The 19,293-nt window shown below is 35.6% G+C and overlaps 1 protein-coding gene across 10 annotated transcripts in view; it reads right to left on the bottom strand.

The window, feature by feature from the left end:
- KLHL5 (kelch like family member 5) overlaps positions 1–19,293 on the bottom strand; it is a 78,185-nt gene that overhangs the window by 52,006 nt on the left and 6,886 nt on the right. For 3 of the 10 annotated variants that reach the window (XR_006698176.2, XM_005554689.4, XM_074039567.1), the window contains exons 2-3: positions 16,162–16,308; positions 7,808–8,284 (exon numbers count right to left, since the gene is read on the bottom strand). The exons of 2 other annotated variants lie outside the window; for them this stretch is intronic. Coding sequence is in view for 4 of the 8 variants with exons in the window: in XM_005554689.4 (XP_005554746.1) it covers positions 7,808–8,190 (383 nt within the window). In the remaining 4 variants the exon portion in view is untranslated. The remainder of the gene's footprint in view (positions 1–7,807; positions 8,285–16,161; positions 16,309–19,293) is intronic. 5 more of the 10 variants (XR_012434788.1, XM_045392252.2, XR_012434786.1 and 2 more) reach the window with 3 other exon arrangements.

Genomic DNA, 19,293 nt, shown 5'->3' with positions numbered 1-19,293 from the left:
GAGGAGACAAGGCAGTTGTGTAAAGAGAAATAGTAAGAGCTAAGGAAAATGGACGTCTTCACCCTTTCCCTCCTCAAGAGAAATATATTTTGATTTGGAAATTTATAGGGCATTCTTCTCCTGGGATAGTGCCAGAATATCTGTGGTGAAGAGAGTTAAATGCTGTTTATAAGAATCCAATTTTCTTAAATAATAACCAGTATGAAGGGGAAGGGAAATGGACATTTTTATACAATGCTGATGAGAATTAAAATAGAAATGTTCCTGAAATGACTTTGAAAATACAAATCAAAACCCCTCAAATGTGAACATCCTTAGGATTTTGTCCAAAAGAAAGAATCATCAATATGTACAGAGATCTAGCTACAGGGAGGGTTTCTCACAGGTTGTTTCTAATAGAGAAATACTAGAAACAATCTACATTCAAAAAAAAATAGAATACTGGTTAAATAAACAAAAGGACAATCCAAACACGGAAGAATGATGGAGCCATTTGAAAAGATACAGAATATTTAATGGCCTAGAGAGCTATTTAGTGGACATTGTTTTTGCCTATCCAGCATTCCTTCTTACGGTAATAAAACCCATCTTTACTTTTTCAGAAACCACACATTCCCTGCCTCAGTCTACAGGGAATGGTCAGAGGTGTAGAAGCCAATGAGGCCTGGCCAATAAGAGTATTGTATCTCCTGGCAATAACAATTGGTTCAGGTGGGCACAGGACCCAAACAAGACCAATCAGAGTCAACTTCATGATGTTTGATCACCCTCTTGGAAAAGTGTCACTTTCTTTCCATTGAGCTTGCTAAGCTGACAAAAAGTAAACTTGGAGCTGTTAATGGCCTTTCTGCTACCACACTGAGAGACTACCTGAGATGATGGCATCACAAAGGAAAACAGAATTTAGAAATAGAGAAAAATAGATTATTGGTGTTATTTGATCATTTGGATCCAGCCATGTCTAAAGCTAGACTCTATCCTTGGACTTTTTATTTATGTGAACCAAAAATTTCTAGTTTTTGTTTAAGTCAGTTTGATTTGGGCTTCTGTCATTTTCAACCATGAGTTCTAATTTACAAACTTACATTAGGGCAAAAAAAGCAGGCTACAAAACAAAAGGTACAATAAGATTGAGATTTTTATTTTAAAAACACATACTATACATGTATAGAAAATATAACAGGACACTTCCTCAAATTAACAGTTGGCATTTTGAGGTGGCTGGGTAGTTGATGATTTTTACTTTTTCCATTTTTACTTATCTGTCTTTTCTAATGGCTCTATGGTAAAATATATATATATATATATATATATATGAGATAAAAAATATAAAAATAATATAAATATGGTAAAATATATATATAAGGTAATAGGGAAAAATTCACTTAAAAATTAGATCTAAAGAACTCTGAAGCATTCTATTCAGCCATCTTCACTTCCTGCACTCTGTTGATTATAATCCCAGATCCATTCTTTATATCTACCACAGTAAATGACTTTTAGCTGGAGACATGGCTACCCAGGGTGAGACTGTATTTCTGAGCCTTCTTTGTAACTAGTTGTGGCCATGTGACCAATGAATATATGCAGAACTGATATGTGCAACCTGTGTCGCTTGCTTAATGTCTTCCCTTTCCTCTCTTTGGTCCTTCCTACAGGTTGGCATGCTGAGGGACAGCTGAGTAAGCTTCAATCATGCAGAAAAGACAACATCATACAGTAAGGAGAAACAATATAACAGGAACCTGGGTCTCTGAATGAACTCATGAAGCAGAGCTACCTACCCGCCCTGGGCGACTTGCCCACCTGTGAGGTGAGAAATAAACTTCAATCTAATTTCAGCCACTGTGTTTATGAATGTCTTTGTTATATCATTTTAGCCTATGCCTTACTAATATACTTCCTAAAGTTAAATGAGCAAATTATGTAGTTATGTAGTTATCTACGAGGTGTGTGTGTCTACACACCATCATTTTCATGCCCAATATATCTGATTCTAAACACTTAAACCCTCACTCTCTAGTTCCAAGTGAAACACAGGTAAAATAAAATGTGAGTGATAAATGGCATTAAAGACAGATTTTCTGCTTAAACAATTTGGAGTTTAAAAGGTCAACTGTGTAACTGTAGGACCTATCCTTTTCATATGCCGATTCTTCAGCTTTCCCAGGAGTTCTGGGAACTATTATGATTCAGTAAATTCCTATTTCTGGTTAAATCATCCGGTCAACTTCAGTTGCTTAAAACTAAGAACTCTGATGGATACAGCATACAGATAGCCTTCTGAGGGTTCATGAACTCCTTGAACCCTATATGAAATATTTCACACACACACACACACACACACACACACACACACACACACATAGTGTTTTCTGGGGAGAGGTTACATAGCTTAAGTCACATTCTCAAAGGAGTCCATGATAAGATGTGGGCATATATGTGAGAGGGGAGACAATGCAATATTGTCCTTTCCAGATACAAGTTCATTATAAACTTCTCTGCTACCGCTGGAAACACATTTTTTTTCCATTATAGGATTTTAACTTAAAATTGAACCAGAATTAATAGACCGGATCAAACAATAAGATGCAGAGACAACATAAAGAGGGTCCAGAAAAAGGAGAATGCCCATGAGGAGTGGTGATATTATGCAGATAACCTCTTGCTGGGAGGGGAGGAGGACCTATGCCTTCAGGATGAGTTGAGGAGTAGCAAATCAATTGACCAAAAAATAAAAGAGTTTGAGATATCTGCAGTGGAAAGAGAGAGAGGCAAGCAATCAGTAAGATGGGTTAGAAGACCGTGGATAAAGAGTTATGGGGCAAGGTGTGGTGGCTCACGCTTGTAATCCTAGCACTTTGGGAGGCCAAGGTGGACAGACCACTTGAGCTCAAGAGTTCAAGACCAGCCTGGCCAATGCAGTGAAACTCCATCTCTACTAAAAATATAAAAAAATTAGCTGGATAAGGTGGTACACGCCTGTAATCCCAGCTACTCTGGAGGCTAAGGCAGGAGAATTGTTTGAACCCAGGAGGCAGAGATTGTAGTGAGCCAAGATCCCACCACTGCATTCCAGTCTAGCCTGGGTGACAGAGCAAGACTCTGTCTCACCAAAAAAGAAAAAAAAAAAAAAAAAAAGACTTATGGGTGAGTCATATGGGTGAGTCAAGAGATTATACCTGTAACCTAGCCAAGCTTGCCATTCTCAAGAACTAAAAGAGAATTAACTGAAGAAAGGTGAAACTGGTTAGAATGAATAATTAGCTACATGCTATAGCTAAACTCTGTGATTAAATGAATAGTCACAGGTATGTAGGCAATATATTAATAGTACAGTGTTTGTTAAGAGCATGACATCTACAACTTAATTGTTTGAGTTCAAAAATGCAACTATTTCCAAGTGATCAAGGTCAATACCAACAGTGGTAAGTCAGATTAACGGTGTGCATCTTTGATATGATGTGATAAAAATGGCATTTTATCTCTGTGGTATTCCTCCCCAAAGCCCATAACCTCAGTCTAATTATGGGAAAACAAACCTCAATTGAGTAAGACATTCTACAAAACATCTGATTAGTATGATTAGTACTCCCAAAACTGCCAAGGCCATCAAAAGCAAGTAAAATCTAAGAAACTGTCATAGCCAAGAGGAGGCTAAGGAGACATAATGATTTAATGTAATGTGATATCTTGGATAGGATCCTGGAACTCAAAAGAGCATTAGGTAAGAAACTAAAGAAATGTGAATATAGTATGGACTTTAGTTAACAATAATGTATCAACACTGGTTCATTACTAGTAACCCATGCACCATATTAACGTAAGATATAAATAACAGGGGAACCTGGATATGGGGTAGATAGGAACTTACTGTAACATATTTGTAATTTTCCTGTAAATGTAAAATGGTCCTAAAAAAATAAAGTTTCTTTTAAAAAAATGCAGTCATTTCACTTACTAACCTTGAGCAAGTTACTTAGCCTTTCTGTGCCTCACTTGACTCATCTATAAAATTAAAATTAGGTTGGTAACGGCAGCAACCTAACTCAAGAATGTGCTGTGAAGACCAAATGAGTTAACATAGTAAAGTGCTTAGAATAGTGCCTCACAGTTAGGAAGCACCTGTTTAGTATCAGCAATGATTATTTGTTAACACAGACGCTCCTTAACTTATGATGGGGTTATGTCTGGATAAACCCAACAAAAATCGAAAATGCACTTTCAATTTAGGATATTTTTTCAACATATTGTGCGTTTATTGGGATGTACCCCATTGTAAGTCGCAGAATGTACTGAATGCATGAGGCTTTTCCATCATTGTAAAGTTGAAAAATTTTATGTCAGGAAGCATCTGTACTTGTAAAGTGCAGTAAAATTGTATGCAAAAGGAGTAAAAATAGCCTGATGATATTAAACTCTAACTTTATAAATGAAATTGAAATAAAAATTCCTCCAATTGAAAATATGTCAAAAATTACATAATTTCAAGGTCAGTAAATCAAGGGAAGTATAAACCACGTTTATACTATGGTTACATGTTGGGCCACCATACAGATTTTGCTAGCCCTGGTATGAATTCATCCTCAATTAAGGATCTAGGATCCTATTGCTCACATAAAAGGTGACAGCTCTGTTACTGAAGGTCTAAAATTCCTCATGTTATAAGAAGACTAAGTCTGTATTTTAATACCAAAGTAATGACTTAGATGACTCTCATGGAGAAAAGGTAGCTAGGCTACAGAGGCAAGGTCAAAGTTAAAAGGCAAGAAACTTTTAAATCACTTAGGTGGATGGTAGTAGAAATTACCAGAACTCTAAGACTCAGACAGACATCTTTCCTTGTTGGAATACAACTGATAAAACATGACCAATATATGCTGCCTCTTAATTCCTGCTTTAAACTGTCCAGATCCACCGTGGTTAATGAGATTCTGAGTATGTAAAACCACTTAGCTGTCTTCCCCTTTTTCTAATAACTCAAAATTTCAGTTTAAGTTCTGAAATTCATGTAAATATTATGACGGTTAAAACAAGTAATTAGTATATCATATGTATTTCTTCATTATGTCTTTAACATTTTAAGATATCAATCTGTAGTATGCTCAGAATGTTTACTACATATTTACTATATATTATTTGCAAAATATTATATAAGAAAAAGAATTGTTCCAAAGTTATACAAAAAAAAAATTGATGAGGCCAGATGTGGTGACTCACACCTGTAATCCCAGCACTTTGGGAGGCTGAGGTGGGCGGATCACTTGAGGTCAGGAGTTCAAGACCAGCCTGGCCAACATGGTGAAACAGTGTCTCTACTAAAAATACAAAATTTAGCCGGGAACATGTCTGTAGTCCCAGCTACTTGGGAGGCTGAGGCAGGCGAATGGCTTGAACCCGGGAGGCGGAGGTTGCAGTGAGAAGAGATCGCGCCATCGTACTCCAGTCTGGGTGACAGAGCAAGACTCCGTCTCAAAAAAGAAAAAAAAAAAATTGATGAATGTCAGTGTGACATTAACAGTGACAGGCTTTGATTTGTTTACAGTAGATGAACAACTACTTAGAGAAGTCTGACTGCTCACTTAATCAAAAAGCTGAGTGCAAATAAATGTATCTTTATGACAAGGTCAAAGACTCAGCCAGGGCGCTGAAGGAAAATATAAAAATCAGATCTATTTAATCTAGAAAAAAATAGAGAAAAAGAATGTACACACAAAGGACTTTTCTAAAATCTTCAAAGTTTGTTTTTTTCCTTATTTGCAATAAGAAGATTGAAATTTCAAACCATCCAAAATATTAAATTGCTTTGAAATATTTCCCCTCATATCTAAAAATTAAAAACATTTTGTCACAGTACATTTTATTTTTGAAATTTTATTTTTGGAATAGTTTGGTCACTGAAGATGTAAACTGTCTACACCCGTTTTACTTTGATGAGTCTTCTTGAGTAGCATTTTTTAAACAACTTCATTTATTTTAGATTTTTTAAAATGTCATTTTATTTTTATATCTCCTATAAATTAAAAATGTCAATTTAAAATTATTGAAGAATGCACATAGCAATCTCTCAGTCAAAAAAGGATAATCTTTTTATTTCATAATGAATAGCCCACCAAGATATTTCTGTATGCATACTAAAGAATAGCTTAATTTTATTTCAGTAATCATTAGCCATGCAAACTACCTTTGTTGTAAGGAATTATAGCAACCAATGTGTGTAAAATTTTTCCAAGATTACACATGTCTAAAAATTTTATATTCACATTATAATTTCTCCAGTAGAGTTTCTTATGTTAAGAGTTTCTTATGTGATTTTACTTATGTTGGTAAATAAATGTTTTATTTTTTTAATTTTGTTAAAATATTCTTGATATTTTGATTTTCAAATGAAACATTTACTGTTTGGTTCTCCACAAAAATAATGAATCTTTTACTATATAAATTGTTCTCTTTATGGCAACAAGTCTCCAAAGAAAATACAAACAATGAAACCACATTAGCTCAATTGATTTCTAAATTAAATTATTAGTGGCTTCTATTCCCTTAAGATAATGCCAAGTCATGAACTAATTCAAAAAAATTTAAATTAAATACACTATTTACCTACATACAGATATTCCCCTCTCCATTACACAAATGATGACAGATGACTAGAGTATACATTTTTTATCCTTCCAATTCCACATTCTTAAGGTTAGAAGAGGAAAAGGTGGTAAATATCCTCAAGTAAGCTATACTTAAATATATAAATTCATTTTGTCTCAATCCATATGATGCCTACATCATTAATAACCAACTTACAAATTACAAGTGTTATCAAAAGCTGCACAGAAATTTTAAAAGAAAAATATAATAATCAAATTAGACAAATGATGTTATTTGTGCCTTTAAATATTTAGAAATATTTTTGAATGAAGATGGATGAGAAAGATGACTTTCATGTTCTAACTTGTTACATAATCTTATTGTAGTTTAAACTGATCAATAAGAAAATCCATTTCAAAGATAAAGCCAGATTCCAAGAAAAAGGTAGATAAAGTCACTATGAAATTACCAATTTTTTCCTTTATTTTTTCTTCTAACTGATTTCCCCTTCTTCCTGTCCCCTTTTCACCAGATAATCACATCTAGCCCCTCTACATTTCCTTAAACTCTCCTGAAGGAATGTCCTTCATTTCCTTAAATAGCACACATTTCAGTGAAAGTGAAGGTAACAGGAATTAGTAGCTGTCATCTTAGAGACATGTTACTCAGTATTCTCTATATTAGTCTGGAGAGCTGTAACACAGACAGGACAAAGAGAAATAACCATAAGAAAAATATTATTGACAACTACGATTGTGTCAAAAAATTGGTAACTACAATGTGCATCTCTTTGTAGAACCTTTCCTTTTCATTAAATTAAAAAATGACTCTATAATCTGTTATAAACTAAAATGTCACATAAAATTTCATACTATAGAAATGTTTTCTGTAGTTTTGATATGAATATAGAAGGTTAATGAATGAAGCAAACCACAGGCAATGATACAGGAAATTGCTACTGTATATTATTTTCAAAGCTGAGCCAGATCTATATATAGAACACAAGATATTTCAAAATGAATGCTATTTGTTGTCTTTGTAATTTTACAGAATATTAGAACATTAAAAAAATCCTAGAAGTATCACATGTTCATACCAAGATATATGTGTATGCAGATGTACATATACAATCAGATTTTAAATAACAAATATTAAATTATTTAAAAACATTATAGAGCTATACCCCCACACCCCTTATTCTAACAGTAAGAAAATAATCAACCTGCATGAACTGGAATCAGATTCATTTTCTTCTTCACTAGTGCCATCATCCACTTCTGGTCTATCCAGCCAATGTGCACCGCCACAATCTTCTGCTGTAAACTCAAATGCAGGGACTTCAGAGGTGGATGCCATTGGCCAAGAAGGTGAATTCTGAAAATCCAGTTGGCTGGACCTTCGGTAACCAATTGAAGCCAAAGGCAATTGTAGGCTACATGGATCTAAAAACTTTCTCCCACCGTTTGCGCCAGTCTGTCCTCGGTTCCAAAATTCTCCCTGCTGGCTGTCAACTGTAGAATTAGGAGATGATGCTTGATGGCCAAACCACCTCCATCTGATTTTCAAAATCTGTTTCACATCAAACTCTTTACGAGAACCAGACATCCTCAGAGAAACCAAGTGATCGTCTAGGCAACGGGCAAAAAGCACTGCACACAGATTTGTGCATCCAACCAAGACAAGAGAAGTATATGCCCTGCTGTATACAACAAAAAGATGTAAAGGAAAATAAATCACATTTTTATATATATCTACAATTACTTTTATGCCAATATATCAGATTTTAAAGAACAAAGGATAATGAATAAAGATGAAACACGGTGGAACATTCCGTTCAATCAGAGCAAACTCTCATCCACCTATCCTGAAGCAGCTAGACCACTTTCCTGGCTCTCCTTTCCCATACTGACCATTAGGTCTCACAAACACTGACAGCATTCATTAAAGTCCTTTCAAATGCAGAACACCACCCCCTTTTTCTTAAACCGCAAATGACAGAGACAGAAAACACTATCCCAGTTGCAGTATCTCAGTCTCCGCTGCTTACTATATTAACTCTTTTATTGCTGAAACTCTATAGCATTTCCCTTTGTACTTAAAAATAATCACTTTAAAACTAAAATGTTTCTATTTCTAAACCAAGTCCCTAAGTGAAATACCACAAAACAAGTTTTTTAAAAAGCATTTGTAAAATTAGATGAGTTACGGTGATTTTTCAAGCTGTGCTCTTTGGGTGGGGAATGAGGAGGAAAGGGGAGTACAAAGGTGGGGCTCCAGATTGTTGCCTTCACCTCTATCTTCTCCCTTCATAAAACAAATGGATCTAATTAATATAGTAAGATCCTGGGTAAGATTTCACTTGGATAAAGAATAATAAGTCTGAAAACTACAAAGGATCAAAAAGTAACAAATAGTATTTTTCAAATAAACTGAGGCCAGGAATTCTCTATAAGTAGAAATGGGCCACTGCCAGTTAGTATAATATCCAAATGTCTATGACATTACTTAGGAAAAGGAAAGTGCAGCTCAAAAAAGCTACCAGGGACTGGGATGGGACTATTGGGTGTACAAGTGCCCTAATGGTGCCCTCTGTTGTTAGCAAAACAAACAATGGTTTGAACATGGTTACAGTTAAGGCAAATTAATAAAGCAAATAAAAATAAATCAAACTAAAAACTACTGAGTAGTTATTGTGAACAATGCAATCTACTAGGCATTGTCAGGGACACAGAGATATATACATCTTGGTTCCTAATCCCCAAAATAATTAAATCTAGCTATTGAACCAAATACAAAATATTTGATAAGGTAAAATAAGAAACATTAAAATGCTGCAATGTTAAAGTGTGATCTATCAATGCAGAATTTGAGTTTTCAGGGTGCTCCGAATTTACTCCTTTATCAATTAATTCTATACAAAAGGCGATGCCTGTGTAAGCTGACCAAAAAACAAAAACTACTTTGGAGGTTTACAAAAATATTGTGAGGCATGTATCTTAACCTCACACAACTCTTTAGGAGAATACAAATTATTCAGAGAAACAAGAATGAGAAGCATAAAAAGCCAAGTACAATTTCATGCTAAATAATATGGGGAAACATAAAAACTGTATGAAAGAAAGGAGATATCAGGATGGCAATGGATGGTATGGGCCAGTTTCATTAGGGAGAAGGCTGCTAAGAATAGTAAAATGTTGTTTAGGTAGAATGACAGATTTCTATAGAAAAAGATTCTAATAAAAGCATGAGGTGGGCATATCTACAAGGAAGAAGTGGGAAATAATCAGTTTGATCAGCCAGCGATACCTAATTAATTTTAAGGTGTAGTAACAGATGAAGTTAGATGAATACAATGAGATAAAATGCCTTGAGCATGCAGCAAAGGCATTATTGAATGGACTGTTGAACAGGACAATGTTTTAGAAAATTAACTTGGCGGTACTGTGCAGGACGCATTAGACTGTGAAATGACACTTTTCCCTCTCCTCTCACCTTTGTCAGACTCCTTCTGATCAACACCTTTCTAACTTCACTCTGCCTATCCAACTTTATTTCTAACTATTTTCCAACATAGACACACCACTTCATCGGTCAAGGCAGTCTACATTATGGTGTTCCCTCGTTTATAACACTGTTTGCCTTCCAGAGAAACTCTGGTTTAAAAAACACACTTCATCCTTCAAGGTTTAGCTCAGGCACTACCATCTTTGTAAACACTTCAGTTACTCTAAGTAGGTGTTTCTCAACAAGGGAAGCACCAACCTGCTCCTAAACGCTTCTGGAAAATGGGTAGTGGTGGTGGTAGAATTTTAGTTGTTGGAATGACCAGAGAGTGCTATAGGCATTGAGTGGGCAGGGGCCAGAGACAGCAAACATCTGGCAATGAAAGATACCTTTATTTTGTCAATCCTCCTCCACTCATTCCCATGGTAATCATTGTTGACGCCAAGCTTGGTACATACAGCCTTTCACACCTCTCTCCATGTTTAAAAATCATGGACAAACTTATATACACATATATAGGAGTTTTTGCTATTGCTATAAGACAGATCATATTGTATTCATCTTTTAGCATTTTGCTCTTCTCATCTAATTTTATATATACATGGAAATATTAATAATCTTTTTAAGAGTTACATGATATTTCACTGCTGTAAAAAAACAATTTATTAAACTATCTCCTTGCTAATGGGCATTTAGGTTGATTTCAGGTTTTGGGGGTTTTTGCCATTAAAATAATGTTGAAAGAAACATCCTTGTGAGGCTTTTATATCTACAGAATTTATTCCCAGGAGTGGACTTGCTGGGTTGAAGGTATGTGTATTTTATTTTATTTTATTTTAAGACAGAATCTAATTCTGTCACCCAGGCAGGAGTACAGTGGTACAATCTTGGCTCACTATAGGCTCCATCTTCCGGGTTCACGCAATTCTTATGCCTCAGCCTCCTGAGTAGCCGGGACTACAGGCACGCACCACCATGTCCAGCTAATTTTTTAGGTTTTTACTAGACATGGGGTTTCTGGAGTGCAGTGGCGTGATCTCAGTTCACTGCAACCCCCGTCTCCCAGGTTCAAGCAATTCTCCTGCCTGAGCCTCCTGAGTAGCTGGGATTACATGCGTGTGCCACCATGCCTGGCTAAGTTTTGTATTTTTTCAGTAGAAATGGGGTTTTACCATATTGACCAGGCTAGTCTTAAACTCCTGACCTCAACTGATCCACCCGCCTCGGCCTCCCAAAATGCTGGGATTATAGGCGTGAACCACCGTGCCTGGCCATAATGTCTTTTTAATTTTAGTCATTCTGACAGGTGTGTAATGGTATCCCATTTGGTTTTCCTTAACATTTTCTTCATTATTAATGTGGCTGAGTAACTCTTCATGTTTATTGGTCATTTGGATATCCCCCATGAAGTGGCTATTTAGGCCTCTATTTTTTTTTTTCTATTATCAATCTTTATCTTCTTGATTTGTAGTTCTTATATTTCTGATATTTCTTTATAAAAAATATGAAGTAAGCTTAAACATTAATGTCTTTATGGAATGAAATTCAGCATTTACTTAAAAAACACCTTTTCTTCTGTTCCAACAACTTTCACCAATATAAAATTATTTTGCCCCCAAATTTATCCAGCTCTGATGACAAGTATTTCCCAGGAAAATTATTTATAAAAGATCAATATGTATTAAAAACCATTACATTGTTAAATTATCAAAATGCTCTTCACTGACTACTCTCTGTAAACTAGACCCTTCATCATTCACAAGCCCGCTGACCCTCCTAATTTTTTTCATAGCGCTTACCACCACCTGGCATATTAGATGTTTATTTGCTTATTGTCTTTATCCTCACTACAAAGTAAGCTCAAGTGGAGCTTTGTTTTGGTTATGACTGTAATCCCAGCACTTAGAATAGTACTTAGGAGACAGTAAGTGCTCAATAAATATTTCTCTAATGAATACATAAATTATTCAACAATTATAAGAGCAATAATAAAATCCAACAATTGTAAGAGCAATAATAAAAGTAGATACTTATACTGTCTATTTTTAAAATTATAAAATAAATTAAGAATCTAATTTTAAAATTACAGACACATTTACCTTGGTGATAAAATCTTTTTTTTTTTTTTTTGAGACAGGGTATCACTGTGTCACACAAGCTAGAGTGCAGTGGCTCGATCTCAGCTCACTGCATCCACAACCTCCTGAGCTCAGGTGATCCTTCCATCTCAGCTCCCAGGTAACTAGGACTACAGGCACCCGCCACCACACCTGGTGAGTTTTTGTAGAGCCAGGGTTTTGCCATGTTGCCCAGGCTAGTCTTGAATTTCTGAGCTCAAGTGATCCACCCACCACAGCCCACCAAAGTCCTAAGATTACAGGCCTGAGCCACGGTGCCTGGCTGGCAAAATCATACAGTATTTTTTCAACTTAGGAGAAAAATCACGATGTTATTCTAAGAATTTCTTTTTTCTATTCATTCTTAAGGCATAAAATTCTATCACTTGAAATCCAATGGCTAAACAGCAGATGTCTTTTCAAGTGGACACACTTTCTTCAAACTAATTACAAAATTATATTCTGTACCTCTGATTTTATAACTTTGCTTTATTTCAGGTTAAACTTGAGATACAAAAGCTCAAGTATTATTTAAAATAGATAATATGTATCAATTATGAATACATTTTTCAAAATGTAATTAAAGGACCCATGTGCAATTTGTTTCAAAACTGCTCAAATCTTAGTCTGTGAATTTAAAAGATGACACTATTCAGTATTACAATAGAAACACTGAAATGTCATTAAGATAGACTGAAGGTGAGCTAACTTTAACAGCGTGGCTTTTAAAGCTATGTCTTTACTCAATTTAAATCATGGCTATTTGGTAGCTAGTTTATATTACTAATCATCATTACATCAATCTCTCTTCACATAGAGTTTTTTAGGTAACAGTATTTATGGCTCACCAATTTTAATAAATCTATTTCTAAAGTTTTAAGTGTGTGATATACACTGCATTAAAAAACATCAAGAATTTTACCATACTAACCCAGCAGCTCTCACCTCTCTGTTTTTCCTCAGTTATAAAAAGAGTAAGTTGCATTGCATGATTTTGAAGAGCCCTCCAAAGTTTAATAATTCTGGGATACTTTTTAAACTTTGTCAAATTAGGTCTATCAGAATTTGATTTAAAATATTTGAATATTAATATAATTCTGCCAGCATGTAAATTCCCTAACACTTAAAAATGTATGATGGTGGAAAATTTCAGTTAATTATTTACCCTAAATGATTTGAGATCTACTTTTACTAAACTTGATTTTAATTCTAGAAATAACACCAGATATTCTGTACTGCTTCTCCATTCTCATAAAAAGCAAACATTATAAATGTAAAAAATATACTGTATTTCTATAAATGCAACAAATCTTTTGTTCTGTAAGCAGAACAAAATGCAAAGATGAGGAAATAGACCACAAAAATCAATCAGGACAGGGACCACTATATCCCTAATAACCTGTACAGAACATGGTATTTACATCATTTTTGAATTTAAATTTAAAAAAATGAATAAACTAATGGCATAGACCTTGACTTGAAAGATTTTAAAATCCAGCAACAGAGCGTCTGGAATGAAACTCCTACTGAATTAAGAGGTAAGTATGTCCTTTATTTGGGTGAGGTTGAGGTTTTTGAGGTGAGGGTTTAGAAATATACCTCAAGATTAATTTGGCAATGGTGAAAAATGGATTTGCGAGGGAAGATACCTCGTAAGGAAACCAGTCAGAAAACTCTACCATGTGAGAGGCACAGTTCAAACTTGACTCAAAGCAACAAGATCTGAAAGGGTGGTGGAAGTTGAGGATATTACAGAGGCCTTATAGGATGGCTGTGGCAAACAGAGAGGAAAAAGTCAAAGATGACAGCATTTTCAAGTTTGAGTGACTGGAAGAAGAATACTAAAATTAATACAAAAAAGGAGGTAAGAATATTGTTTCAGGAGGATTGAGTGCGGCTTTAGACATGTTTGGTTTTAACTATGTATCAAGCAATCAAACAGCTAGGATAGGATCTAGAGCCAAAAATGAATCTATTTAAGAAACCGGAAATTTAAAGTGTGAACAAGTGAGCCCTGGGTTAACACTGGTTATCTTTGTATTCTATTCACTCAATACCACAAACACATGGCACCAAAATGTCTTCTGTAATAAAAAACTTACAGTTTGAAATACAAAACTAAGATTTCTAGCACAGTGTTAAATCTTTCACTTTGTTAAAAACAACTGGGAAATACTTCTAATTTAATCAGTAAATGAAAATTTTAAAATGTCAAATTTAAATTTAGGCTGGGTGCAGTGGCTCATGCCTTAAAAGTGTTAAATTTAAGTAAATGCTAAATTTCATGGCATAAAGGCATTAATGTTTAAGCTTACTTCTTATTTTTTATGAAGAAAATATCAGAAATATAAGAACTACAAATCAAGAAGATTAAAAAAAATCCCAGCACCCCTGAGGGTGGATCGCTTGAGGTCAGGAATTCGAGACCAGCCGGGCCAACATGGTGAAACTCTGTCTCTACAAAAATACAAAAATTAGCTGGATACAGTGACGTATGTCTGTAGTTCCAGCTACTCAGGAGGCTGAGCCAGGAGGATCACTTGAACCTGGGAGGTGGAGGTTGCAGTGAACCAAGACTGTGCCATCACACGGTCGCCCGGGCAACAGGGCAAGACTGACACACACACACACACACACACACACACACACACACACATAAAATTTAAATTCAGTTGCATTATACCAAGAGATCTGGCTCTACAAATCACATGGTAGACTGAAAACTAAGCAGTCAAGAACTTTGATATATGCTCAAAACTGAAGATGACTTCATGGTAAAAGCCATATAATATAGAGATTTTATTTCTTTGTGTATCCTAAATAAATCACTGTAATATATATCTATAAGTATACATTTATGAGAGAAGATCAAGATGAAAAAGATCAAGGCAAGAAAAGTAAATGAAGTAAACTTTAAGCTTTAAACTAAACTATGCCCCTTTACCATATCACTTACAATGCAGGAACTGACATTAAATTTAAAAATTATAATACAGCATGATGAAGCTACACACAGAATGCATAGGATAAGCTAAGATAGCAAGGCAAGCTTAGACAGCTGCAGAGGTCAAAGATTGATTTCCAGTCAACCTGGAACTCCGAGTACAGTGAAAGCCCCCTTTTCAGATGAAACCTACAGTTGGTCCACTAAAGAAAAAAGTCAATAATCATAAAAATAATATATACATTCCCTTAAATATGTTCTTTTAACTTGAACATATACATGCACATTCATTTGTAAATCTTTTTATATAGGGTTAATACCACATATTTGATAGGGGTCTCCTACTGAGTTTGGGTCCTTTTTCTTGCATAAGTCATACCCATAATGATCCATCATCTATGATTTCCACTTACAGTTTCTATAAATGGAAACAGAACTTAAAAGCACTTCTGAAAGAATATGAATACAGAATCCATTAGACCAGTGGTCTGTCCACCATAGGAAAACTTGTGCCAGACTGTAAATTAATGCATTGCTTTCTTCAACGAGAAAGTCTCACCATGAAAACAAAATATCTGCTGAACCAGTGTGCATTAGTTTGCCTAATGTAGTTAATTAATATTCTAATGTGCGCTCCTTATATCCTTGAGGACCCCTAATAGTCTGAAGACCAGGTAGCTGGTTGATGGCCCTTGACAGGCACTGCTTTAGACTTTGATGACTTCTTCCCTAGTCTCTTACAATTATCCAGCCTTTATCCAACTTGATAGAAATTTTTAAATAACTCATTTACAGAGAGGCATCGCAAAGCATTCAACTTAATTTTCACAGGAAGAATGATCTTTTCTTTACATTTTCATCAATTTATATGTTTACTAATGTTTTATAATTACTATAACAAGTATAATTGTTAAAAACAGGTTTGTGAATAAACAGAACCAACTTCTGGTAAGTACTCAATTCAACAAGTAAGCAGAGATGTACAGGTCAGCTACGGAGCTGCCTACTTACCCATGAGTGTTCAGTTGGCCTGTGGTATCAGTAAGTACACTTTACAGAAGAGTGTGCATCAGGTTAGAGCTACAAGTCAGTTCAGAAGTAGTTGGTGGAGAGTCCTTCTGCTGTTATTTTCCCACATTATCACTTATTAATGGTAGCCTAAGTGACACAGCAGAAAGAGTCTGAGTCAATAGCTAAGCCACTCACCAGCTAGCTGTATAATTTGGGCAAACCATTTCACCTCTTTTGTCTTCAGTTTTCTCTTCAGTAATAGCATTAAGTGGCACATCTAAGTATTGAGTAATGGTCAGGATTTGTAGCAGCAGCTACTATCTCTTAAGTGCCCAAATGAGCACAATAATATATAAAATACTTTAGACTGAGTGGGGCATTTTGCTGTCAGAAACACTCCGTCAAACAGGGGTCATTCCTGCCCCCAGCCTGCCACTCCTTATAGATGAAGATATTGAAGTAAGATTAATTAACCTGACTTAATACCTGTATCTGGTGAGTGGCAGGGTCCAGGATGGACTCTAAAAACCATATACTTTCGAATACACCACACTGCTTCTTCCTTTCAAAACAAGAAGTATTCTCATTCACTACTCACAAACACCTTGTGGGGCAGGTAGAGTAGTTGTGAAAATGAGGAAGTAGATTGAGAGCATAGTTGACTTGGACAAGGATAGATGTCTAGTAGAGAGTAGCAGAGCAGACAAATTCTTTGCTGATAATATCTGACCAAACTAAAAGCAAGTAAGACACAGAAGTGGGGGAAAAACAGAGTACTTAAGGAACACATGATTTCTTATATAACAAAATATTCAGTTCATCATAACTGCAGTTAAACGCCAAATGACATTTATTCACCAAGTACAAGTGCCTCACAGATTTCTCCCTACTTAGCACCCTCCCAATTTCTGCTGCTGTTTCTTACAAAGTATTGGCCTATAGTAACATCAAAAGAATCGTTTTATTCCACAACTACCTATCAGTACTGACACCTGGTAGTAAAGCAAGGGACATTTTAAAACTCAGCTAAATTAACATTATGTAGCCTTTATTTAAGCTCACCTGTAAAAGTTATTACGGTTGATACTACTATGGTATAACAAAATCATTACTTTTGAAAATAGTCCTTTGGCTTGATGACTGGTAAAAAACAAGGTTCCCTTGCTATCCACTCCTTAGATTTTTGTCAATGTAAGTATATATTTGCTGTGCACAAGGATGAAAACTGTAATATCATTTAAAAAATGATGGAAAACCACTGCTAAATTCTTGCCTGATCCATTATGGTTGGCATGTGCTGAGACACCCAATTATCTTATGTGCCATAAAAAGTAACGATCTGGATAACCACAAATTTGTCTTTTACTGACTTCAACCAAATCCAGAAGTGCTTCAACCAAATCCAAAGATATGTGTTTCACCACATAGCTTTATGGTGATGGAGGTTAAAAAAAATTTTAATCAATCAGTACTCTCCAGTCACAAGTATCACCAATTAAAGTTGCCTGTGCTCTCTGAACACATAATAAGCCAATCACAGATCAACTTGATTCTGCTGTAGGACCAATCCAGATTTTATAAATTATATATTTTTGTTAGAACAGCATAAGTCAGGTAGGGAAAGGGTAGTAATGGGCAGCATGAGCAATAAAGAGGAGAAAATGTGAAGCACTGTTTCTCAATTGCTCATAATTAGAAATGGTTAATCACTACAAATGTTAATTAAACCAGTTAAGCATTAAACTGCCTAGCTTGCCCTAAAACTAGACCCAAAGAAAAGCCACCAATAACCTGTTCAATAATTTAACTTCAGCAAAAAGCAAAAGGAGGATGTTAGTGGTCAAATGGAGATTAGTGGAGATCAGTCGAGGCTAGAATTTCTTGGTGTTAATCATGCATTAGATTAAATCCAATGTTCTTAGGAGGCACTTCAGAGTAGTCCTCCCAAACTCCAATGGGGGGAAGGAGATGACAAATAAATTTAGGACAAACTGATTCAGGCCGCTCCAAAGAACCATGCGGAAACCAGGCGAGCAATTCTAAACTCCTGTGGAGCAGAGACTTGAGTATTCCTGTTTCCTGCTTATCAAAGAAATAGCTCCCCAAAGAAAGGCAAATATTAAGTAGAAATGAACCAACCAACCTCAAGTCTAAATCCTCTGCTATTCTCCACGCTATCGCCAAAGTAGCCTTCTAAAGTGCAATTCTTGACTACATCACTCTACTTAAAATGTTTATCTTTGTTTGTTTTCGATCAGCTACAAGATAAATAAAAGCTAAGATCTTTAGCATGGAATTCAGGATTTTTAATGATCTAGTAGTCTTGCCTGCCTTTCCAGGCTCACCTTCCTCTCAACTTATTTCACTTCCTTCATCATAAAAAGGAGTAAATGGGCCGGGTGTGGTGGCTCACGCCTGTGATCCCAGCACTTTCGGAGGCTGAGGGGGGGGGGCGGATCACGAGGTCAGGAGTTCAAGACCAGGCTGGCCAATAGTGAAACCCCATCTCTAGTAAAAATACAAAAAATTAGCTGGGTGTGGTAGTGGGTGTCTGTAATCCCAGCTACCTAGGAGGCTGAGGCAGGAGTATCACTTGAACCTGAGAGGCAGAGGTTGTAGTGAGCCAAGATTGCATTACCACACTCCAGCCCAGGTGATAGAGCGAGTCTCCATCTCAGTAATAATAATAATAATAATAAATTTAAAAAGAGTAGAAACACAGTACATCAAAATAAGCAAAAGAAATATTATGGAATACTTCTTAATGAAAGGCACTGCAGATAATACAAGTATGAGTAGAGTTAAGCTTCAGTTAACCCTTTTGGCTCTGTTTCCTGGCATCTGTAAAACTAGGTACCTCAACTATGTTACTAGATAACACTACTTATAGTAAAAATGATCCCTGTGATTAAATTTGCATCAAGACTCAGGAACCATAAATGAACCATAAATACCTCATAAGGAAGCTATAGCTTTGACTTCCCTGTGATGGCTCTTTTAATTAGCATAGCTTTTACAGAAGAACCCTGGAAACTCAGTCTATGGAGTTTGTGTTAGAGTTACTGGCTCCTGTGGGATGTGTTTTGTTTTGTTTTGTTTTGTTTTGTTTTGTTTTTAAGCTAAGGCAGCTCC

The sequence above is a fragment of the Macaca fascicularis genome, chromosome 5, assembly GCF_037993035.2.
Source record: "Macaca fascicularis isolate 582-1 chromosome 5, T2T-MFA8v1.1".
Lineage (NCBI taxonomy): Eukaryota > Metazoa > Chordata > Mammalia > Primates > Cercopithecidae > Macaca > Macaca fascicularis.
This window is presented reverse-complemented; position numbering and strand designations above follow the sequence as displayed.